We start from the raw sequence: 20,240 nt of genomic DNA, 5'->3' as shown, positions 1-20,240 counted from the left end.
GTAGTCACGATGCTGCTCCTATAGCGAAAGCCGTCTCCAGGTTGCATCCATATCCTACACACACACGCACACATACACACACACAAACACATGCACACACATATACATGCATACATACAGACACCTACACATACACACACACAAAAACATACGCACATACACACAACTACCCACACATTCATGCATACATACAGACACCTACTCAAACACACACACACAAAAACACACATACACACAACTACCCACACATTCATGCCTGCACACTGACACAAACACATATGCCTACACACACATACCCCCCCCCACACACACATTCATACACACAACTACCCACACACTTATGCCAGCACACAGACACAAACACGCATGCCTACACACACATACACATACCCCCACACACAAACACACATACCCGCCACACACAAACACACACGCCCACATACACACACTCGTGATTGCGAAAAACATAATTTGAATTCAAGGTGTCAAAATTCAAATTAATTTTTTTTTCAATTGACTATCTTTATGGTCGCCATACTGTGGCGGGCATCTGTAAGAGGATCGGTGGTACCTGAGGGCATAAGATTAAAACCGTTCATAAAAAGGTACACATTTCTGTAAAATGCACTAAGGAAAATTGAAAAAACTGAATTTTACTTTCACAAAAATAAGGAAAGAATAAAAATCGATAACCATATAGATGTGTTCCATGCATAATAAGTAACAGTAAAGAAGCAGGACCGTTGCATTCGATAGAAAAGAGAATACTCCCCCTTCATACATTTACCATATCAGTCAATTCAGCAGATTAGAAAAGGATTACGAACATCTTTTCGTTGAAAAATGCAGCCAGAAAACTTTTTTGCTTGTACGAGGGACGTTTTTAAAGTAAGGTTTTGAAATAAAAAAGAACGAATAGATAGAGCAAAGACATTTATTGCAAAAAAAAAAAATCTACCACCCTTACGCTACATTTCGACACTGCTCCCGTGATTTTCCAAGCATTTGTCATAGCGTGGCACAGGTTTTTGTATACTTATTCGTAGAAAATTGCCGCCTGTGTAGTCAACCATGGGGTAACATGTTCTCTGAGCTCATTATTGCTGTTGCGCCACAGACCACCTAGGAACTTTAGATGCCGAAACAAACGAAAGAGGTGGGGGCAAACCAGAGGATCTTCAAAAACGTCCCAGCCAAAGCCCTGTAAGAGTCCTCATGGTCGTCTACACAGGCGGCAAATTTGTACGAATAGGTATACAAAAACCTATACCACGCTATGACAAATGCTTGGAAAATCACGGGAGCAATGTCAAAATATAGCGTAAGGGTGGTAGATTTTTGTGCAATAAATGTCTTTGCTCTATCTATACTCGTTCTTTTTTAATTTCTAAACGGACCTTACTTTAAAAACAAGCCTCGTGTCCAAGGCCAGATTTAGACTTGACGGAGGCCTAAGTCATTTCAGGTGTCAGGGCCCTTTTGCAGACAGAACAGCGTTTCGTCGACGGCAAAACAGGCCATTTTGCAAGTGTGTGTCTTTTCTCCTAAAGCTTAAACACGTGTAATTGTGCTTTTTTTTTTAATGATCCCGATGTTTTTCTTTTTTGATTGACCTGGAAGGGGGAGGGAGGGGGATAAGGAGAGTAATGCAGTGGAAAAGCAAGGGGGGAGGAGTGGGGGGAACCTCAGAGTCGTTGGTTTTGACATAAATGCGTATTCTAATACGGTAGTTTAAGGGGGTCCGGGACTTTTTATTTTGAAATTTTTTTTATTATATACTTTAGAAATTTGAAATTTTTTGCACTGATTTACCATTTATTCAAGAAGCAAAATCATAACATAAATATGAAAAAAAAAATTTTAATTTAAATTTATTTAGTTTAAAAAAAATGGGGTTGCTTTAAATTGCTATAACTCAAAATATTCTTGATCAATTTTCAATTTTTTTTAAATAAATTACGCACAAATATCTAAGCTTTAATTTTTATTTGGCGATTTTAAAAATATTAATTCCATAAAAAATAAAAAATATTTGAAGAAAAATTTCGAAAAATTCAAAGATACTTTTTAAAAAAAAAATCATAATTTTTGCTGAAAACGTTTTTTTCAAATTCCCCGAATAAAAAATTAAACTGTTTGAAAAAGATATGCTCCAAGTTTCGTTACTTTATCGGTTCCTGAGTTATAAGAGTTTGAATGCAAGAAATCGGGAAAAATCGCATCATGGAGAAAAACGCGTTTAAAGTTTTAAAGTAAAGTACACATTAATTAGGTGCATGCAACAAAAATAATTATATCTTTCGTTCTATTTAAGATAGAAACAAGATTCAAACGTCCTCTTAAGCAGGAAGAAACGGAGTAATTTTTCACATTATAAAAAAAAATTGCAAAATTTGACGATTTTTGTGTCCCGGACCCCTTAAACATATGAAAGAAACGTTTCGATCAAAAAAACATTCCAGAAAGTATTTTTGGAATGGTTTATAAAGTTATTATCAAAAAACTCCTTCCAGAAGGTTTTTCTCGCTGCGCTAGGAAGTAATGCAAGGAAACCTTTTAAGTAAGCTATGGAATATCCCCATTTATGGAAGGTTTGGGATAGCCCTCTCCCCCGTCAATATTTTGAAAATGGATGGAAAATTCTGCATTTTGAGGCTTTATAAGGTTTAACGATAAAAGTATCAAGAAAAAAAATAGGCAAACAAAATCTTTTCAACAGTTTTACATTCTTTCAAAAAGCAATATCAATCAAAATTGAAGTGTCCTTGGGGTTCGACGAATCGACAGAGAGAAACATGGATGGAGCGAAAAACAGAACGTCTCGTCACTTGCTCATATTGAGTTTCTGAAACGTTAGTTTTTGATCGTGTCACCAACAAACACAACATTGGATTAAATGTAAAATGCATAAAATGTTTTAAAAGAATTGGAGTAAAGACTTATGAAACAGGTAGCGATAGAGAGAACGATCCTGGATATTCGGACAATAAATGGTTCTGATATGAAATGAAATTGAAGCTCATTTCAAATGAGTTTCAAAGACTACTTTAATTAGTTTCAAAGACTCTAGAAAAGTTAAAATTATTTAAAGTACTTTCCAGTCTCAGACATTTTGACTGCATAGCTTTACAGAACTGTTCTGTTCTTTGTAAGAAACACGTAGTATGGATTCTAAAGTGCTATTCCAGGTTTCCTTGTACGGAAAATTACTTACAACACACTTCAGAGGAAAATGGTTTTTTCTACAGTATGTGTCCTCAAGTGCACTTTAAGGTTTGTAAGTAGAGAAAATTCATTTAAACAAATTTCACGGTAGTGTCGTTCCTCGGCAGGATGGGTCTTCAGATGTAATTTTAAGCTCTCAATGTGGCAAAATGCCATTGAACAATGTTCACAGCAATACGGTTTCTCGCCAGTATGGGTTCTCAGATGTTTCTTTAAATCGGAAGCACGGGAATATTCTTTTGAGCACTGTACACATGAATACGGTTTCTCTCCAGTATGTACTCTCAGATGTTTCTTCAAAGTGGAAGCATGGGAAAATGCTTTTGAGCACTGTATACAAGAATACGGTTTCTCGCCAGTATGGGTTCTCAGATGTTTCTTCAAATCGGAAGCATGGGAAAATGCTTTTGAGCACTATACACAGGAATACGGTTTCTCTCCAGTATGTACTCTCAGATGTTTCTTCAAATCGGAAGCACTTGAAAATGCTGTTGAGCACTATATACAAGAATACGGTTTCTCGCCAGTATGGGTTCTCAGATGACTCGATAAGTGTGAAGAACTAGAAAATGCCTTTGAGCAATATTCACAGGAATACGGTTTCTCTTCAGTATGTACTCTCAGATGTTTCATTAAATCGGAAGCGTGGGAAAATGCTTTTGAGCACTTTACACAGGAATATGGTTTCTCGCCAGTATGAATTCTCCGATGACTCCACAAGTATGAAGCCCTAGAAAATGCCTTTGAGCAATGTTCACAGGAATATGGTTTCTCTCCAGTATGAATTCTCAGATGTTTCTTTAAACTGGAAGTATGAGTAAATGCCTTTGAGCATTGTTCACAGGAATACGGTTTCTCTCCAGTATGTACTCTCAGATGTTTCTTTAATTCGGAAGCACGGGAAAACGCTTTTGAGCAATGTACACAGGAATATGGTTTCTCTCCAGTATGAATTCTCAGATGTTTTTTTAAACTGGAAGTATCAGTAAATGCCTTTGCGCATAGTATGCAGGAATACGGCTTCTCTCCACTATGTACTTTCAAATGTTTCTTCAAATTGGAAGCGCAGAGAAATGCTTTTGAGCACTGTACACAGGAATATGGTTTCTCGCCAGTATGGGTTCTCAAATGACTCGATAAGTGTGAAGAACTAGAAAATGCCTTTGAGCAATATTCACAGGAATACGGTTTCTCTCCAGTATGTACTCTCAGATGTTTCTTTAAATCGGAAGCGTGGGAAAATGCTTTTGAGCACTTTACACAGGAATATGGTTTCTCGCCAGTGTGAATTCTCCGATGACTCCACAAGTATGAAGCCCTAGAAAATGCCTTTGAGCAATGTTCACAGGAATATGGTTTCTCTCCAGTATGAATTCTCAGATGTTTCTTTAAACTGGAAGTATGAGTAAATGCCTTTGAGCACAGTATGCAGGAATACGTCTTCTCTCCACTATGTACTTTCAAATGTTTCTTCAAATTGGAAGCGCAGAGAAATGCTTTTGAGCACTGTACACAGGAATATGGTTTCTCGCCAGTATGGGTTCTCAAATGACTCGATAATTGTGAAGCCCTAGAAAATGCCCTTGAGCAATATTCACAGGAATACGGTTTCTCTCCAGTATGTACTTTTAGATGTATCTTTAATGCGGAAGCGTAGGAAAATACCCTTGAACAATGCTCACAGGAATAAGGATTCTCTCCAGTATGGGTTCTCAGGTGTTTCTTTAAATCGGAAGCGCTGTGAAATGAGTTAGAACAATGTTCACAATTATACTGTTTTTCGTCAGTATGGACTCTCAGATGCATTTTTAAATGACAGGCGTAAGAAAACGATTCTGAGCAATGCTCACACAAATGACTGTTTTCAGAGTCGTGAAGGATCTCAGACTGATAAGCCATTGCGAAAGAACGTAAAAAAGTGTTTGAAAACTTTCACGAAACTCCGAAGACGATGGATTTTTTTTACTCAGGAAAAATTTCCTTGTTTCAGTTTCCTTGTGTGGACGACTCCCAAGATGATGGATTTTTTTTACTCAGGAAAAATTGCCTCGTTTCAGTTTCCCTGGGTGGACGAATAGATCTTTACTTAATCTTTACTCAAGCTAAGCAAGAATTACTGCTACATGAATTTTAATGCATGCAAAGCTTGAGAAATTTACCGGTGATATCACGAAAAACTGAATTTGTACATCCACAGCCTGCACTTTGTACAATATGCTTTAGTCTTCCGTTCGCTGCTGCTGCAAGAAGAATGTGTGTAAACTGGAAAATTGGAAATCTTCAACAGACGAAAGCACAAAGAAAGCCAAGCACCATACTTGCTGCATTCCAACAGCATGTAATCCTGTTTTAAGCTGAAAAGAAATGGAAAGAATTAAGAGTCAGAGTATATTTAAAAAAAATAATAATAATTTGAATTTTGACCTTTTGAATTCAAATTATGTTTTTCGCAATCACGAGTGTGTGTGTGTGCATGTAGGCATGTGTGTTTATGTGTGTGTGGGAGTATGTGTGTTTGTGTGTAGGGGAGTATGTGTATGTGTGTGTAGGCATGTGTGTTTCTGTCTGTGTGCAGGTATGAGTGTGTGGGTAGTTGTGTGTATGAGTGTTTGTGTGTGGTGGGGAGTGTGTATGTGTGTGTAGGCATATGTGTTTGTGTGCAGGCATGAGTGTGATGAGTGTGTGGGTAGTTGCGTGTAGGTGTGTGTGTATGTGTCTGTATGTATGTGTATGTGTCTGTATGTATGCGTGTGTGTGTGTATTATGTGTTTGAGTGTGTGTATGTGTTTGTGTATTTGTGTGTAGGTGTATGTATTTGTGTGTGCGTGTGTGTAGTTGTGTATGTATGCGCGTGTGTGTAGCATATGGATGCAACCTGGAGACGGCTTTCGCTAGAGGAGCAGCATCGTGAGGAGTCGGTCGACGGTGATACTACAGAGGGTGCTGGCGGGAAAATAAAATGATAGCACATCAAAACAGTCAAGTGAAAGCAATAAGAAATCGTGATTACTAAAAAAAAAAAGGATATTAATTTGAATTTTCGGCATCTTGAAATCAAATTATGTTTTTCGCAATCACGAGCGTGTGTGTGTTTGTGTAGGCGCGTGTGTGTGGGTGCGTGTGTGTGTGTATGTATGCATGTGTGTGAGTTTTGTGTATGCAGTGCTGTGTGTGTAGGCGTTCGTGCGTGTGTGTGTAAGCGTTCGTGTGTATATGTATGTAGGCATGTGTGTTTGTGTCTGTGTGCGGGCATGAGTGTGTGTGTATGTGTAGGTGTGTGTATGTACGCGTGCGTGTGTAGGATATGGACGCAACCTGGACACGGTTTTCGCAAGAGGAGCAGCATCGTGATGTGGCCGGTCGACGGTGATGCTGCAGAGGGTGCTGGCGGGAAAATAAAATCAGCGTAACGCCAAAAACAATCAAATGAGAACAATAAGCAATCGTGATTGCTCAAAAAAAAAAAAAAAAAAAAAAATCAATGAGCATTAACTGCTACTGCCATGAAATTACGTAACAGCAATGAACCTTAATCATTTCAGAAATAATTGTCTACATCAGACCATACAGCACTGCAGAATATACATTTTTATGCATAATAGTTTGAGAACATACTTCAGTTAACTTTTTTAAATGTTCACGTTAATGTTTAATCAATTTTATTTGGTGTAAAATATATCTTGTTCAATGAGCATTAACTGCTACTGCCAAGAAATTATGTAACAGCAATGAATCTTAATTATTTCAGAAATAATTGTCTACATCAGACCATACAGCACTGCAGAATATACATTTTTATCCATTATAGTTTGAGAACATACTTCAGTTAACTTTTTTAAATGTTCACGTTAATGTTTAATCAATTTTATTTGGTGTAAAATATATCTTGTTCAATGAGCATTAACTGCTACTGCCAAGAAATTATGTAACAGCAATGAACCTTAATTATTTCAGAAATAATTGTCTACATCAGACCATACAGCACTGCAGAATATACATTTTTATGCATTATAGTTTGAGAACATACTTCAGTTAACTTTTTTAAATGTTAACGTTAATGTTTAATCAATGTTATTTGGTGTAAAATATATATAAACTAAGCTTGTTCAATGAGCATTAACTGCTACTGCCATGAAATTACGTAACAGCAATGAACCTTAATTATTTCAGAAATAATTGTCTACATCAGACCATACAGCACTGCAGAATATACATTTTTATGCATTATAGTTTGTGAGAAAATACTTCTATTAACTTTTTAAAATGTTCATGTTAATGTTTAATGTATATAAACAAAAATTTAATAGTTGCAGAGGGAAATATTGACTGTACTTGAAATAGTAGCAGTAATGCATATATACATTACAATAAAAACATTAGAAAAATTGTTTTATGCAAAATATATTAACCAGAAGAAGGTTTTACAATTTCACACTAAACTAGTATGTTGTGGCCATCACGAAACTTTCTTCTATATTTTTATTTTTTTTTCTGATCCCTCCCCATTCTTGACGAGGAAGCAATATTCCCAACAAAAACAAAATTACACATGCAAAAACTTGACGACCATCCCAATGTCTGAATTATTGCAAAAGCAAAGCAAAGAGCGAAAATTGAAAGTTATTTTAAAAGCCTTGCTTGAATTAATTACAAATATTTTATTTGTTAACAAACATAAGATGGCAACAATTAAAAATTTTAAATCATTGAGATAATATTTCCGATCATTTCCATACAATTAAAATCACGAGAAATACGCAGACGATAATCTATTACGATTTATCTTTCTTATTGTTGCATCAATAAAGCTATTTTTATTCGCTAAAAAATAATGATAATAAAAATAAATCAGCACCTCTTGGCGCGATTGGCGCCAAAATTGAACCAAAGCCTGTTTACATATGGATTCACATATATTCCAAAATTCAACCAGAACGAAGCATTACTTCTTGAGATAGGGCACTCACAATGGGAAAAAAGAACGGGCGATTGCGCTACCCCCTTTTTGAGCTATTGACACCAAAATAGAATCAGCACTTATACCCTCTAAGGGCTACTTGTCGATAAATTTTTCTTTCATTCCGTTTATTATTTCTTGAGATACAGCAGTCACAATTGACGACAAAAAACGTTCTATAGCTCAACCCCCGTTTGAGTTATTGACACCAAAATTGAATCAGCACCTGTTCCTGTTAATGGCAACATATGGACCAAATTTTGTTTGATTCCGCCAGTTACTTCCTGAGGAATAGCAAGCACGCGTAACTCAAAAAACGTCCCATTGCTCCACCCCCCTTGGAGGAATTCGCGCCAAAAACCAATGGGCACAAGTTCACATAGGGGCACATATGTGTACCAAATTTCGTTCGATTTCATGCGGCAGTTTTTGCTGTAGAGCGGCCACAAAAAACTGGTCACACACAGACGTGACACACATACACACACACATACACACACACATACACACACACACATACACACAGACAGACATTTTCCAAAAATAGTCGAAATGGACTCAGCACACCTCAAAACGTTCGAATCCGTCAAAATTCGAAATTCGAAAATTTGCACGAATCCAATACTTTCTTCTATATATTAGATATAGAAGAAAGTAAAAATGCATAAATTAAAGTGCATCAAAGTACTAAAAATGTAGATATGGAGAGCGGTATGTCACGGTTTTCAAAATCTGATAATGCCGAGTCTTACATAATACAGGAAGCCATGTTAAAAAAAAACCGAGATGCTGTGTGCATCACGTGACTTCATTTTACTCCAATTTAAAGATATTTGTGCCTCGGAGTGTGCAAAAAAAATACTTTAATTACTTTCATTCCAAGTCTGTTGCGAACCGAAGCAAAGAAAACGCTTTACACGGATAAATTTTCCCAATATTGGCAGTTTTAATGTGATTCAAAGGTTAACTCTCTAAATATGGCCAAATTGAAACCAGATTTAAAAAAAAAAAAAAACGCCAAATTCGTGGCACAAATTTTAGCGACCAAAAGCTTGGCGATATATTGCCAAGTGTTAGCCAAATTACAGCACCGCTTGAGTTTACATTGAAATTAACAATGATTTTACCCCAAAAAGGTGCAAAAGACCCCCCCCCCCCTTGGATCATCCAAATGCAACGAAAAGAGAAGGTGCACAACTAGACCCCACATGGAGTCTACGTGCCAAATTTCAACTTCCTAGGACATACCGTTCTTGAGTTATGCGAGATACATACAAACATACGCACATACATACGTACATACGGACGTCACGAGAAAACTCGTTGCATTTAACTCCGGGCTCGTCAAAATGGACATTTCGGGTGTCTGTACGTTCCTAGGCACATATCCACGTGTGATCGGGTCGAAAAAGAAAACTCAACATTCATTTGGGGGTGAGCAAAATGGAAATTAAGGCCGATTTTTGAGTGAAATCGTTTTCGCGAATACAAAACTTCCTTTTTCGTAAAAGGAAGAAAAAAAATTGATTTGATGAGCGCCATTGTAAATTTAAATAAAATATATTGTAAAAAATTGTAGTATTAAAAAAGAAATATTAAAGAGAACTCTTTTACAGTTTAATTCCCAATGCAGTAGCGTTTGGGACATTATCCTCACGCCATACAGAAATTGCGTGAGAGATCAGACATATGCAAACATTATATAAAAGGAATCATAGAACAAAAGAACAACAAAACAAAACTGAAGTAAAACGAGTTGATGTGTGCATCACATGACTTCCTTTTACTCCAGTTTAATGCCATTTTCTCATTATTGGCACTTTTAATGTGATTCAATAGTTTACTCTCTAAATATCACCAACAGTGGCCAAATTGAAACCAGACTTTAAAAAAAATAAATAAATCGCCACATTTGTCGCCAACTTGGCGACCAAAAAGACTGGCGATATATCGCCAAGTGTCCGCCAAATTATGACACCACTTGAGTTTACATCGAAATTAACAACAATTTCCCCCCAAAAAGGGGCACAAGACCTCCTTTGGAGCATCCGAATGCAACCAAAAAGGAAGGTACACAACTAACGCCCAACTAGGAATCTACGTACCAAATTTACACTTTTTAGGACTTATCGTTTTTGAGTTATGCGAGAAATATAAACATATACGCACATACATACGTCACGAGAAAACTCGTTGTAATTAACTCGGAGATTATCGAAATGGATATTTCGGGTGTCTGTACGTTCCTAGGCACATATCCACTTGTAGTCAAGTTGAAAAAAGAACTCAACATTCATTTGGGGGTGAGCAAAATGGAAATTAAGGCCGATTTTTGGGAGAATTTTTTTTCGCAAATACAATACTTCCTTTTTTTGTAAAAGGAAGTAAAAATTGGTTAAACAGTCTCTAAACCCCCCCCCCCCGTAGCAAGACAATATACGTGACTTCGCAAAAGGCTCAACACACGGGGAAGTGTTCAGCACTCATCAATGCACCACTGCAGCAAAGGGGTAGGCAGGGCTAAACACCAAACAAAGACTATACTGCCGTGGGCAGGTAAAGGGCTGTGACTGCAAATTTATCATTTTTTGTTTCTTTTCATTTTTCTCAGCTGTTGTCCGTTAACTTTATTGTAAAAGCTTGCTTAGATGATTTCGGTTGAAAACGAGCTGATGTGTCCATCACATGACTTCCTTTTACACCAATTTAACGTTATTTCCCCATCGTTGCAATTTTAATGTGATTCAACAGTTAATTCTCTAAATATCACCAACAGTATCCAAATTGAAACCAGATTTTAAAAAAAATCGCCAAATTTGTCGCCAAGTTAGCGACAAAGCTTGGCGGCCAAAAGACTGGCGATATATCGCTAAATGTCCGGCATATTATGACACCACTTGAGTTGCATCGAAATTAACAATCATTTCCCCCCCAAAAAAGTGCTGAAGACCCCTTTAGAAACACCCGAATGCAACCAAAAAGGGAGGTGCTAAACTAGACCCTACTAGGCGTACCAAATTTCAACTTTCTAGGACATACCGTTCGAGTTGTTATGCAACATACATACGCACACACGTACATACCAGGCCCGTGTCCAGATTTTCATAAAGGGAGGGGTTTTAATCTTACCTGGGGGGGGGGGAGATTCAACCTCCCACAACCTTTAGTTTTACGACAAACTGTCGATCCCAGTATGGCGTTTATGCATCTGTAAGTACTGCTGAACTCCCCCCCCCCACTTCCCCTAGAAGGATAATTCTGTCTACACAAGTGACCGAAGTATTCCTTTATTTTACAGGTTTGCTTTAATTGAACCTTGTTTGTTTATTTTTAATTAAATAATCTGTTTCCTATGCAGTTAATTGCAACAAGTGTTAAAAACTCCACGAACTCTTTTATTATGTAGAATGAATATCAGATTTTATGTTCTGAAATAATGCATAATATGTAATTACTCGTAAACTAAACAAGAACGAGCTTATTGTAGTTGCAAATTATATTACTAAACACAGTCACTAAGACATCTTCATAGCTGCAACATATGCCAAATTCATCATTACCTCTTTACAATAAGCAATATTAATGCTTTGTATTGGTAGATCATTCAGCGGTTCTACCAATTAAATCGCTGGTTCTACCACCATAGTTTCCAAAATATTATTTCAGTCGGTAAAGCTTTAACAACTGTAAATTACATAACATTTGAATGTTTTGTAAAACTTTTTAAGTTAAAAAAAAAGAAAGAAATGCAAGCGTTTAGGTCCAACTGAGTTGAATTAGAGAAAAAAATTACAGAATTACTGAATTAAATCACAGAAACACTTCAGAGAGAAATAAAACAAAAAAACGCTAAACGTAGACTTTCACATTAAAGTTAATTTAAATCAATCGTTTTCTTCACTTGACATATATTTTTTTTCCCAATGGGAGGGGTTTAACCTCTAAAACCCTCCCCTTGGATACGGCTCTGGTACATACAGACGTCACGAGAAAACTTGTTGTAATTAACTCGGGGATCATCAAAATGGATATTTCGGGCGTCTATACGTCCTTAGATATATATGCACGTGTGGTCGGGTCAAAAAAAAAAAAAAAAAAAAAACTCAAAATTCATTCGGAGGGTGAGCAAATTGGAAATTAAGGTCGATTTTTCAGTTTTTTCACGAATACAATACTTCCTTTTACAAAAAAGGAAGCATTGTATTCGCGAAAATAAATTCACTCAAAAATCGGCCCTTATTTCCCTTTTGCTCACCCCAAAATGAATGTTGAGTTTTTTTTCAACCCGACCACACGTGGATATGGCCTAGGAACGTACAGACACCCGAAATACCCATTTTGTCGATCCCTGAGTTAATTACAACGAGTTTTCTCGTGACGTCTGTATGTACGTATGTATGTGTGTATGTATGTCGCATAACTCAAGAACGGAATGTCCAAGAAAGGTGAAATTTGGTACACAGACTCCTAGTGGGGTCTAATTGTGCACCTTCCTTTTTGATTGCATTCGTATGCTTCAAAGGGGATCTTTTGCACCTTTTTGGGGGAAATCATTGTTAATTTCGATGTAAACTCACGAGGTGTTATAATTTGGCGGACACTTGCCGATATATCGCCTGTCTTTTAGTCGCCAAGTTTTGTCGCCAACTTGGTGACAAATTTGGCGATTATTTTTAATTTTTTTTTTTTTTTTTTTAAATCTGGTTTGAATTTGGCCACTGTTAGTGATATTTAGAGAGTAAACTATTGAATCATATTAAAACTGCCAATAATGAGAAAATGACATTAAATTGGAGTAAAGGGAAGTCATGTGATGCACACATCATCTCGTTGTAAAAGAAAGTAAAAAGGCGGAAAGTAAAAGGAAAACAACATCTACTTCCAGCCTTTCCCTATTGGTCAGTATTGAATCCAACACACGTTTCTTCAACAATCTCTTAAACTCATTTCTGCAGATACTGCCGTTTACCTGCCCACGGCAGTATGTATAGATGGGCGTTAAGACAGTCATGTTGAGTCCTGAAACAATGAGGGCTTCGCTTCACAGGACCTCCTGGACTTTTCTTCAACAAGCGCGTTTCCATGGGCACTTTCGACCCCGGAAAAAAAACCCTGCTTTTCACCGCATTCCGGTTATTTGCGGGGTATATGTGGAGTTTTTCTCCTCCTGCTTCCTTCCGGACTAAAAGCGGAGTTTTTACCCAGGATGCATTACGCGAAACAAGTTCGTCTACTTGTTCGGTATAGCCGCCAAGAATGCTGTGTAAAAACCGCTTACAATGGAAAACCTCTTTTTACATGTAAACGGGGAATTTTTCAACGTTTATTTGAGCAAACACGATTTTATTGTTCTCACTTGACTGTTTTGATGTGCTATCATTTTATTTTGCCACCAGCACCCTCTGCAGCATCAACGTCGACCGACTCCTCACGATGCTGCTCCTCTAGCGAAAGCCGTCTCCAGGTTGCATCCATATGCTACACACACGCGCATACACACACACACAAACACATACACACACGCATACATACAGATATCTACACATACACACACACACAAAAACATACACACACATACACAAAACTACCCACACATTCATGCCTGCACACAGACACAAACACATATGCCTACACACATACACCCCTCACTAACACACACACACTCGTGATTGCGAAAAACATAATTTGAATTCAAGATGTCAAAATTCAAATTAATTTTTATTTTTATTTTGAGCAATCACGATTGCTTATTGCTTTTATTTGACTGTTTTGATGTCCTATGATTTTATTTTCCCCCCGCCTCCCTCTGCAGCACCACCGTCGACCGGCTCCTCACGATGTTGCTCCTCTAGCGAAAGCCCTCTCCAGGTTGCATCCATGTCCTACACACACGCACGCACACACAACTACACACACACAAACACGAACACATACACATACATACACACACATTCATGCCTGCACACAGACACAAACACATATGCCTACACACATACACCCCTCACTAACACACACACATTCATGCACACAACCACCCACGCACTTATGCCTGCACACAGACACAAACACACATGCCTACACACACATACACATACCCCTACACACAAACACACATACCCTCCCACACAGAAACACACATGCCTGCATACACACACTCGTGATTGCGAAAAACATAATTTGAATTCAAGATGTCAAAATTGAAATAAATTTTTTTTTGTTTTGTTTTTTGTTTCCAGGGGGCTGTATAAGAGACCCACTTCAAGAGGCGTTCGGGCCGTGACCAGACCTAGCGCTCTCCCCAACAATGCATCAGTCTTTCATGTGTCACCATTAAGGCGCTGATGCATGACACAATGGCTTTTTCGACGCCCAGTTTCCACCACATGGAGGCACCTGGGCTCTCTTTTGATGTGAAATTGCATTAGGAATTTTAATTTTGCCTAGGGAATTCTAAGCCAAACGAATATCCTAGGGGTCTTTTATATGCCGGATAATCAAACAACATGGGCGCTGCTAATTTTCTGCATCTCGAAAATCCACCGATTGGCCACCTCAGGCAGGCCAGAACCCGGGTCCACAGGCAAAGAAGGCCAGCGCCTAACCATCACGCCACCAGATGGTCAAGCGACTGAAAATTATAACTTTAAAAATTCAAAACTGGTAATACAGTCGACGCTCATTATAACGACCACACATTATAAAGACCGTCCCATTATAACGACCAGTGGTAGAAGTCCCAACTTTGTTCCTATAAACTCTATGTTAATTTGCTTTCGTTATAACGACCGTTCTGTATCGTCTAATTCAATACAGCGACCGAATCAGCGGACGCTATTTCTTGTGTTCTTTCCAATAAAACAAATTTGTAGCTTAAAATGGCATTGATTATTGTTTACGGACATCTGCCTGAAGTTTTCAATGTCAAATAGAACTTTAAGAGGGGGTGGGGGGGGGCATTACCATTCACCACAGCTAGCACAGAAAAAATAATGGAAGGAAAAATCGAGAAAATTCCAGATTCCTACGAAAAGGGAGTTGACAGATGTATTGGTAGTTTGGTGTTTGAATCTACTATTTTTAAATATTTGGGGTTCTCGGGGGACTTCTAAATGTTTCTTTGGAAAGCAAGAGAAACACAATTAATCACCTATATCTGAAACAGAAAATAATGTTTTGAGAAAATCACGTCTGCTAAAAAGGCAGACCTCTGTTTCTGGTTTTATCTTCAGAAATTGTTGTGGTAGTAGTAGTAATAGCAGATCTGAAAGTGTGTAACATTTTTCTCCCTAAATTTTCTACTTTAAAACTTGTTTAATATTCTGTCATAATATTTTGCACACTACTTTTCTAAAAATTCCTATGATAAAAAACATTTGGGCATGCATGATGACGGTGTACATTTTTTAAATTTATACCTCTTATAACGACCACTCGTTATAAAGACCTTTTTCTCTGGGACGGAGATGGTTGTTATATCGAGCGTCGACTGTAGTTAAGTACTTGACAGTGACGGCAACTTCTGTTCCATTGGAAAGAGTTTTTTTTCTCTAACTGGTGGGAGAGTCAGCGTAAAGAGAAATGCGCCACTTGGGGACAAAGTAAACAAACTTTTTTTTCTCCAAACTGTCAACACCAAATATTGGGGGTTATAATACTTATTGACTCACCCAACAAGTTGTCCCTCTATTACTTACAATTAGTGTTTTATTATGTTTTATAATGATGTTATGTATGTTTTAATGATTTTACCTATGTTGTTTTATAATGATGTTATGTATGTTTTGTAATGTATGTTGATAAAAAGATGATAAGACTAGTAAGAAAGAATGCATGATGTTGCTTTTACATTGTCATCAAAAACTGAAACATTTTGCATTAAAATTTTTTAGATATTTACATTAATACAGTCGAACCTTGATATCTCGAACCTCCTTATCTCGAAACCCTTGATGTCTCGAAAAAACATTTTTCCCTTGCATTTTCTATAAAAACCTCTATGTATTTTCCATAGTTATCTCGAAATTTATTTTTCGAAACCCTTGATATGTCGAAATTTTTGCACAGAAGCAAAATTTCAGTTCTCGTTTTTCTTTGGTAATTTTCGTAGTAAAACCAGTTCCAGGGACCAGTTTTCATCTCTCTTCTTGGAAACTTTGTGATTAGGGGATTGAAGCAAGATAATAGGGAAATATTGGAATGAAAGGGGTGCTGTGTTTTCTTCAGAGTTTAGAATCTTTGTCCATTTCTCTCGAACATGTTGTCCACTTTGAGGAAACGGGGTTGATTTTTCGGGAGTCAGTTTTCAAGTGAAAACGGAAAATGCGTTTCTCATTTTCATCATTCTGCTTTTTTAACTCCTACAAAATGGCTGATGAAAACTTTTTGAATATGGGGAGCTACTAGTTGAAGATAAGGATTTTTAAATTTTTAGGTGAAAAACCCAGGGTTGGCAAGTTTTTGCCGGAGGCGGAAAAAACCATGGAAAAAAAACCACGGTTTTTACCGCCCAGCAAAAATAGGTTTTTGCCAAAGTGGCAAAAATAGATTGTGTGTTAACAACTTACAGACAGTTTTTTTTCCTTGTATATAAAAGTAAAAATATGAAAATATTTTGATAAAAGGCTTTGCCATTTTCTGTAGAGTGAGCTAGTATCACTAAAAAGTAGAGTGAATATAGAATGCACATATTGATCAGCTTTTTTTTCTTCTTTTTAAATTCTTCTCTTGGCTATCCATTTTCCCAGTAAGTGAGAAAAATGCATCATTTCTTCAGTGAGGAAAAGTTAATATTTTTCTATATTCAAGTAAATATTCTGTTATTAATTAAATAACTTAAAAATCTTGGGGGGAGGGGGATCAAAAAAAAGTGATTAATTAAATATAATATATATATATATATATATATATATATATAATTATAATTCAATTTTTTTATTAATTTACTAGGCTTCAGTAAACATTCTTTGTTTTAGCATTGAAGGAATTGGCTCATTCTGAAAACATTGTTTTAACAATCATTTAAAATCTTAAGTTTTGCAAGCCCAACATTTGTTTTTTATTTTTTTTTCACCTTATAAATTGGAAGTAACTTGGAGGGACACAACTAAAATATTAAAGTGCATTATTTATATTATATTGTCACTATTTCTTGATTAACACTATAATGCTACTTTATTTGCAATTAGGTTTTTGCCGTTATTTCCATTTTTGCCATGGTTTTTTCCACTGGCCCGGCGAAAATACCTTTTTGCCGGCAAAAAACCCAACCCTGGAAAAACCAAGTTGAAGTTAATGTTCATTTCAAAATCTCTTCCTGCGCACTTTCAACAATTATAAAATTTCAAATCTTGTAAAATATTGGAGACTTCTTTTTTGATTGTAGTTGAAAGTGGTCTCATAGCACATATATAAATGCATATAGCGTACGTGTGTGTAATTGTGAGTTTCTAGTATAATTTTTTTAAAACCTAGATAACTCAAAAACTCGATATCTCAATTTTTTTTCCTGTCATACATAGGTTGTACTGTATTAACACATAATGTAAATAGTAGGTACTTTATTATTGGATAATTCTGTGATTTAATATTTGATCATATCAGCTGGTTATTATACACATTAACTTCAAATAATGCTTTATATTATTTATTCTAATGAAAAAAGTGCTTTTTTTGGTACTACCACTGCAAGCATGCATTTTTCTCAGAGATTCCTGTCCTCAAAAAAAAAAAGAAAAAAAAAACTTTTTACTACATGTGTTTCAAATAATCACTTACTTGTCAGGCATTATTTGAATTTTATAGGCACCCAATACTCATCGTAGCCCGAAAGAGCACATTGCTCAATCGTGCTTACTAGGATTAAAGCTTGTAACATTCAAGTAGAGCCCACATTTTCTTAATTTTATTTCTTAAAAAACTTTTGAAGGTTTTCCACGTTTAGAGAAGGATGTGCAGGTGATGCACAGTGAATTTTTCCTTTCCATCATCCCCCAGAACATCAAGTGCTCCTTTTCAGGGTTCGAAAATATCTGATATTTTGATATATATCGGGTATTTTGATATATATCCAACAATTTCAGTCAGCACAATATAAAGTCTTTAAAATAGTAAATGCAACATCTTCATTCTTTATTTTCTTATATTATTACAGTAGAATACCTTTATAACGCCGACCTATATAATGCAATTCTCTATAAATCGCACAACTTTTCAGAAGTAAACAATAGGTTTAAAAGTTTAAAAAATGCATCACTTTCTTTTTACAAACATAAAAATTGTTAGGCAAATTAAATTTTGAATCAGTTTTTTATCTTTCCATCTTAATTCAAAGCTTTTAAATAAAAATTACTATTTACAGTAAACAGAAAATACCAAATGGCTCTTGAAAATGCAGCTGTTATGCAAACTATGAAGCAGAAGTGCAGGATAACTTTCTTGATTGTGAAACATATTTATTTATGAATGACTAATAGTAACATTAGTGCTTTAATATTCATTGCAGATAAAACTCATTCTGAAGTGCTAATATATAATTATATTCGGAATATTAGTTTCAAAATTTGTGAAATGATCTTTTATATAGCGCAAAAATCTGTATAACGCAAAAGCTCTGGTCCCAAGGTATGCGTTATAATGGCCTTCTACTGTATTACAATATATAAGCTTAAATGTTAATTTCATTATTTATATCTAATATTTTATTTTACATTTTTATTGATTTTCATGGAGTTAATTTAGTATGGAGCTGTTTTACTCTTTTTTCTTTACTTTTACAGTTATATAATTCAGATAAAAAAATATACATTAGTCGGTGCACAGTCATAAGACATTTTCTTTTTTTCTGAACAATGTTTAATATTTAACTGTATTAAAATTGCTAAATCTTACTACTATTATATATGCGAAAGTTTGTCAGTATGGATGTATGGATGTATGGATGTTTGTTATTCTTTCACGCAAAAACTACTGAACGGATTTTGATGAAACTTTACAATAATATAGCTTATGCATCAGAATAACACATAGGGTAGTTTTCGTCCCGTTATGGGGGGCAAAACCCCCCTTAGGGGAGCAATAAAATACAATTTTCGTATAAATTCTCTAATATAGGGATGAAAAAATACTTGCACATATTTACATTATATGTCCATCGAAAGCTCTGATTTTTCTGCTGAAGATGGCACCTGTTCGAAATTTCTAAGTAGAATAAAAAACGAGTTATGAGCTTTTTAGATCCATGTTCGAAGACTTTCCTAAACTCAATACAGTATTTAGTGTATCATCTCAACTCCCTGTCGATAGCGACTATTGTTGTATTGTTGACTATCTTTGCTTTTTGTGACTGTTCAAGGCTTTTCTCAAGTCAAATCTTGAAGTAAGATTTTTGCACAAGATTGGCAAATAATACGTGATTTGGCTGATCATTTTCCATTTAAACGGAACTTTAATGTAATTAATGGTTTTTATTATTATTTATGCTGATTGAACACTTACTCATTATCCAATCAACCAGCAGATCGCCAAAATTTTTGCAGAAATATTTCCGTAACTGATGCATTTGGCAGTTTTTTTCAATGTCGCTGTTTTTGAAGCCGAAGACTACGTCATAATGTTTCTCAGTTTTCACCATGTAAACAAAATATCGCCAATCCAAGAATCTTTAAAAAACTTTTTTTACTGTGTTAAATAATCCAGCAACTAAATTAGGCAAATCCATAAACAGCACAAAAACTTCCATTAATTTTTCCTTTTTGCACAATTTCAAACAATCGCCAAATTTTACTACTTATTTTGGAAACATTTCGGATGAAACTCTTTAGCGCCATTTTATGGTGACCAAAAGTATCTCAGCACCTGGCGATAATATCTTTGTAATGAAAATTAATATATCGTTTTACAAAGTAAGGAAAGAAGGAGGGAGCATCATCGAAGGTATCCCAAAACGATTCCCGCAAATTCGGTAAAATCGCACCAAGAGCCCACAATGATTGAAATTTCACAAAATAACTAAAGCAAGTATAAGGGGATTACGAGCAACGTCAATAGCAATACAGAGAAG

General features: G+C 36.0%; 1 protein-coding gene across 1 annotated transcript; it reads right to left on the bottom strand.

Moving 5' to 3' along the window:
- Positions 1-3,723: 3,723 nt before the first annotated feature.
- On the bottom strand, positions 3,724-5,031 carry LOC129232877 (zinc finger protein 271-like). Its single transcript, XM_054866979.1, has one exon. The coding sequence runs from the start codon at positions 5,029-5,031 to the stop codon at positions 3,724-3,726; it is 1,308 nt and encodes a 435-aa protein (XP_054722954.1).
- Between the last annotated feature and the right edge of the window lie 15,209 nt (positions 5,032-20,240).

The sequence above is a fragment of the Uloborus diversus genome, unplaced genomic scaffold, assembly GCF_026930045.1.
Source record: "Uloborus diversus isolate 005 unplaced genomic scaffold, Udiv.v.3.1 scaffold_14, whole genome shotgun sequence".
In the NCBI taxonomy this organism is placed as follows: domain Eukaryota; kingdom Metazoa; phylum Arthropoda; class Arachnida; order Araneae; family Uloboridae; genus Uloborus; species Uloborus diversus.
Note: the sequence above shows the minus strand (reverse complement) of the source record. Positions and strands in the feature narration are given on the sequence as shown.

Coding starts and splice junctions, on each gene's coding strand:
- LOC129232877 (XM_054866979.1), bottom strand. CDS start 5,031: ATGCATCTGAGAGTCCATACTGACGAAAAACAGTATAATTGTGAACAT.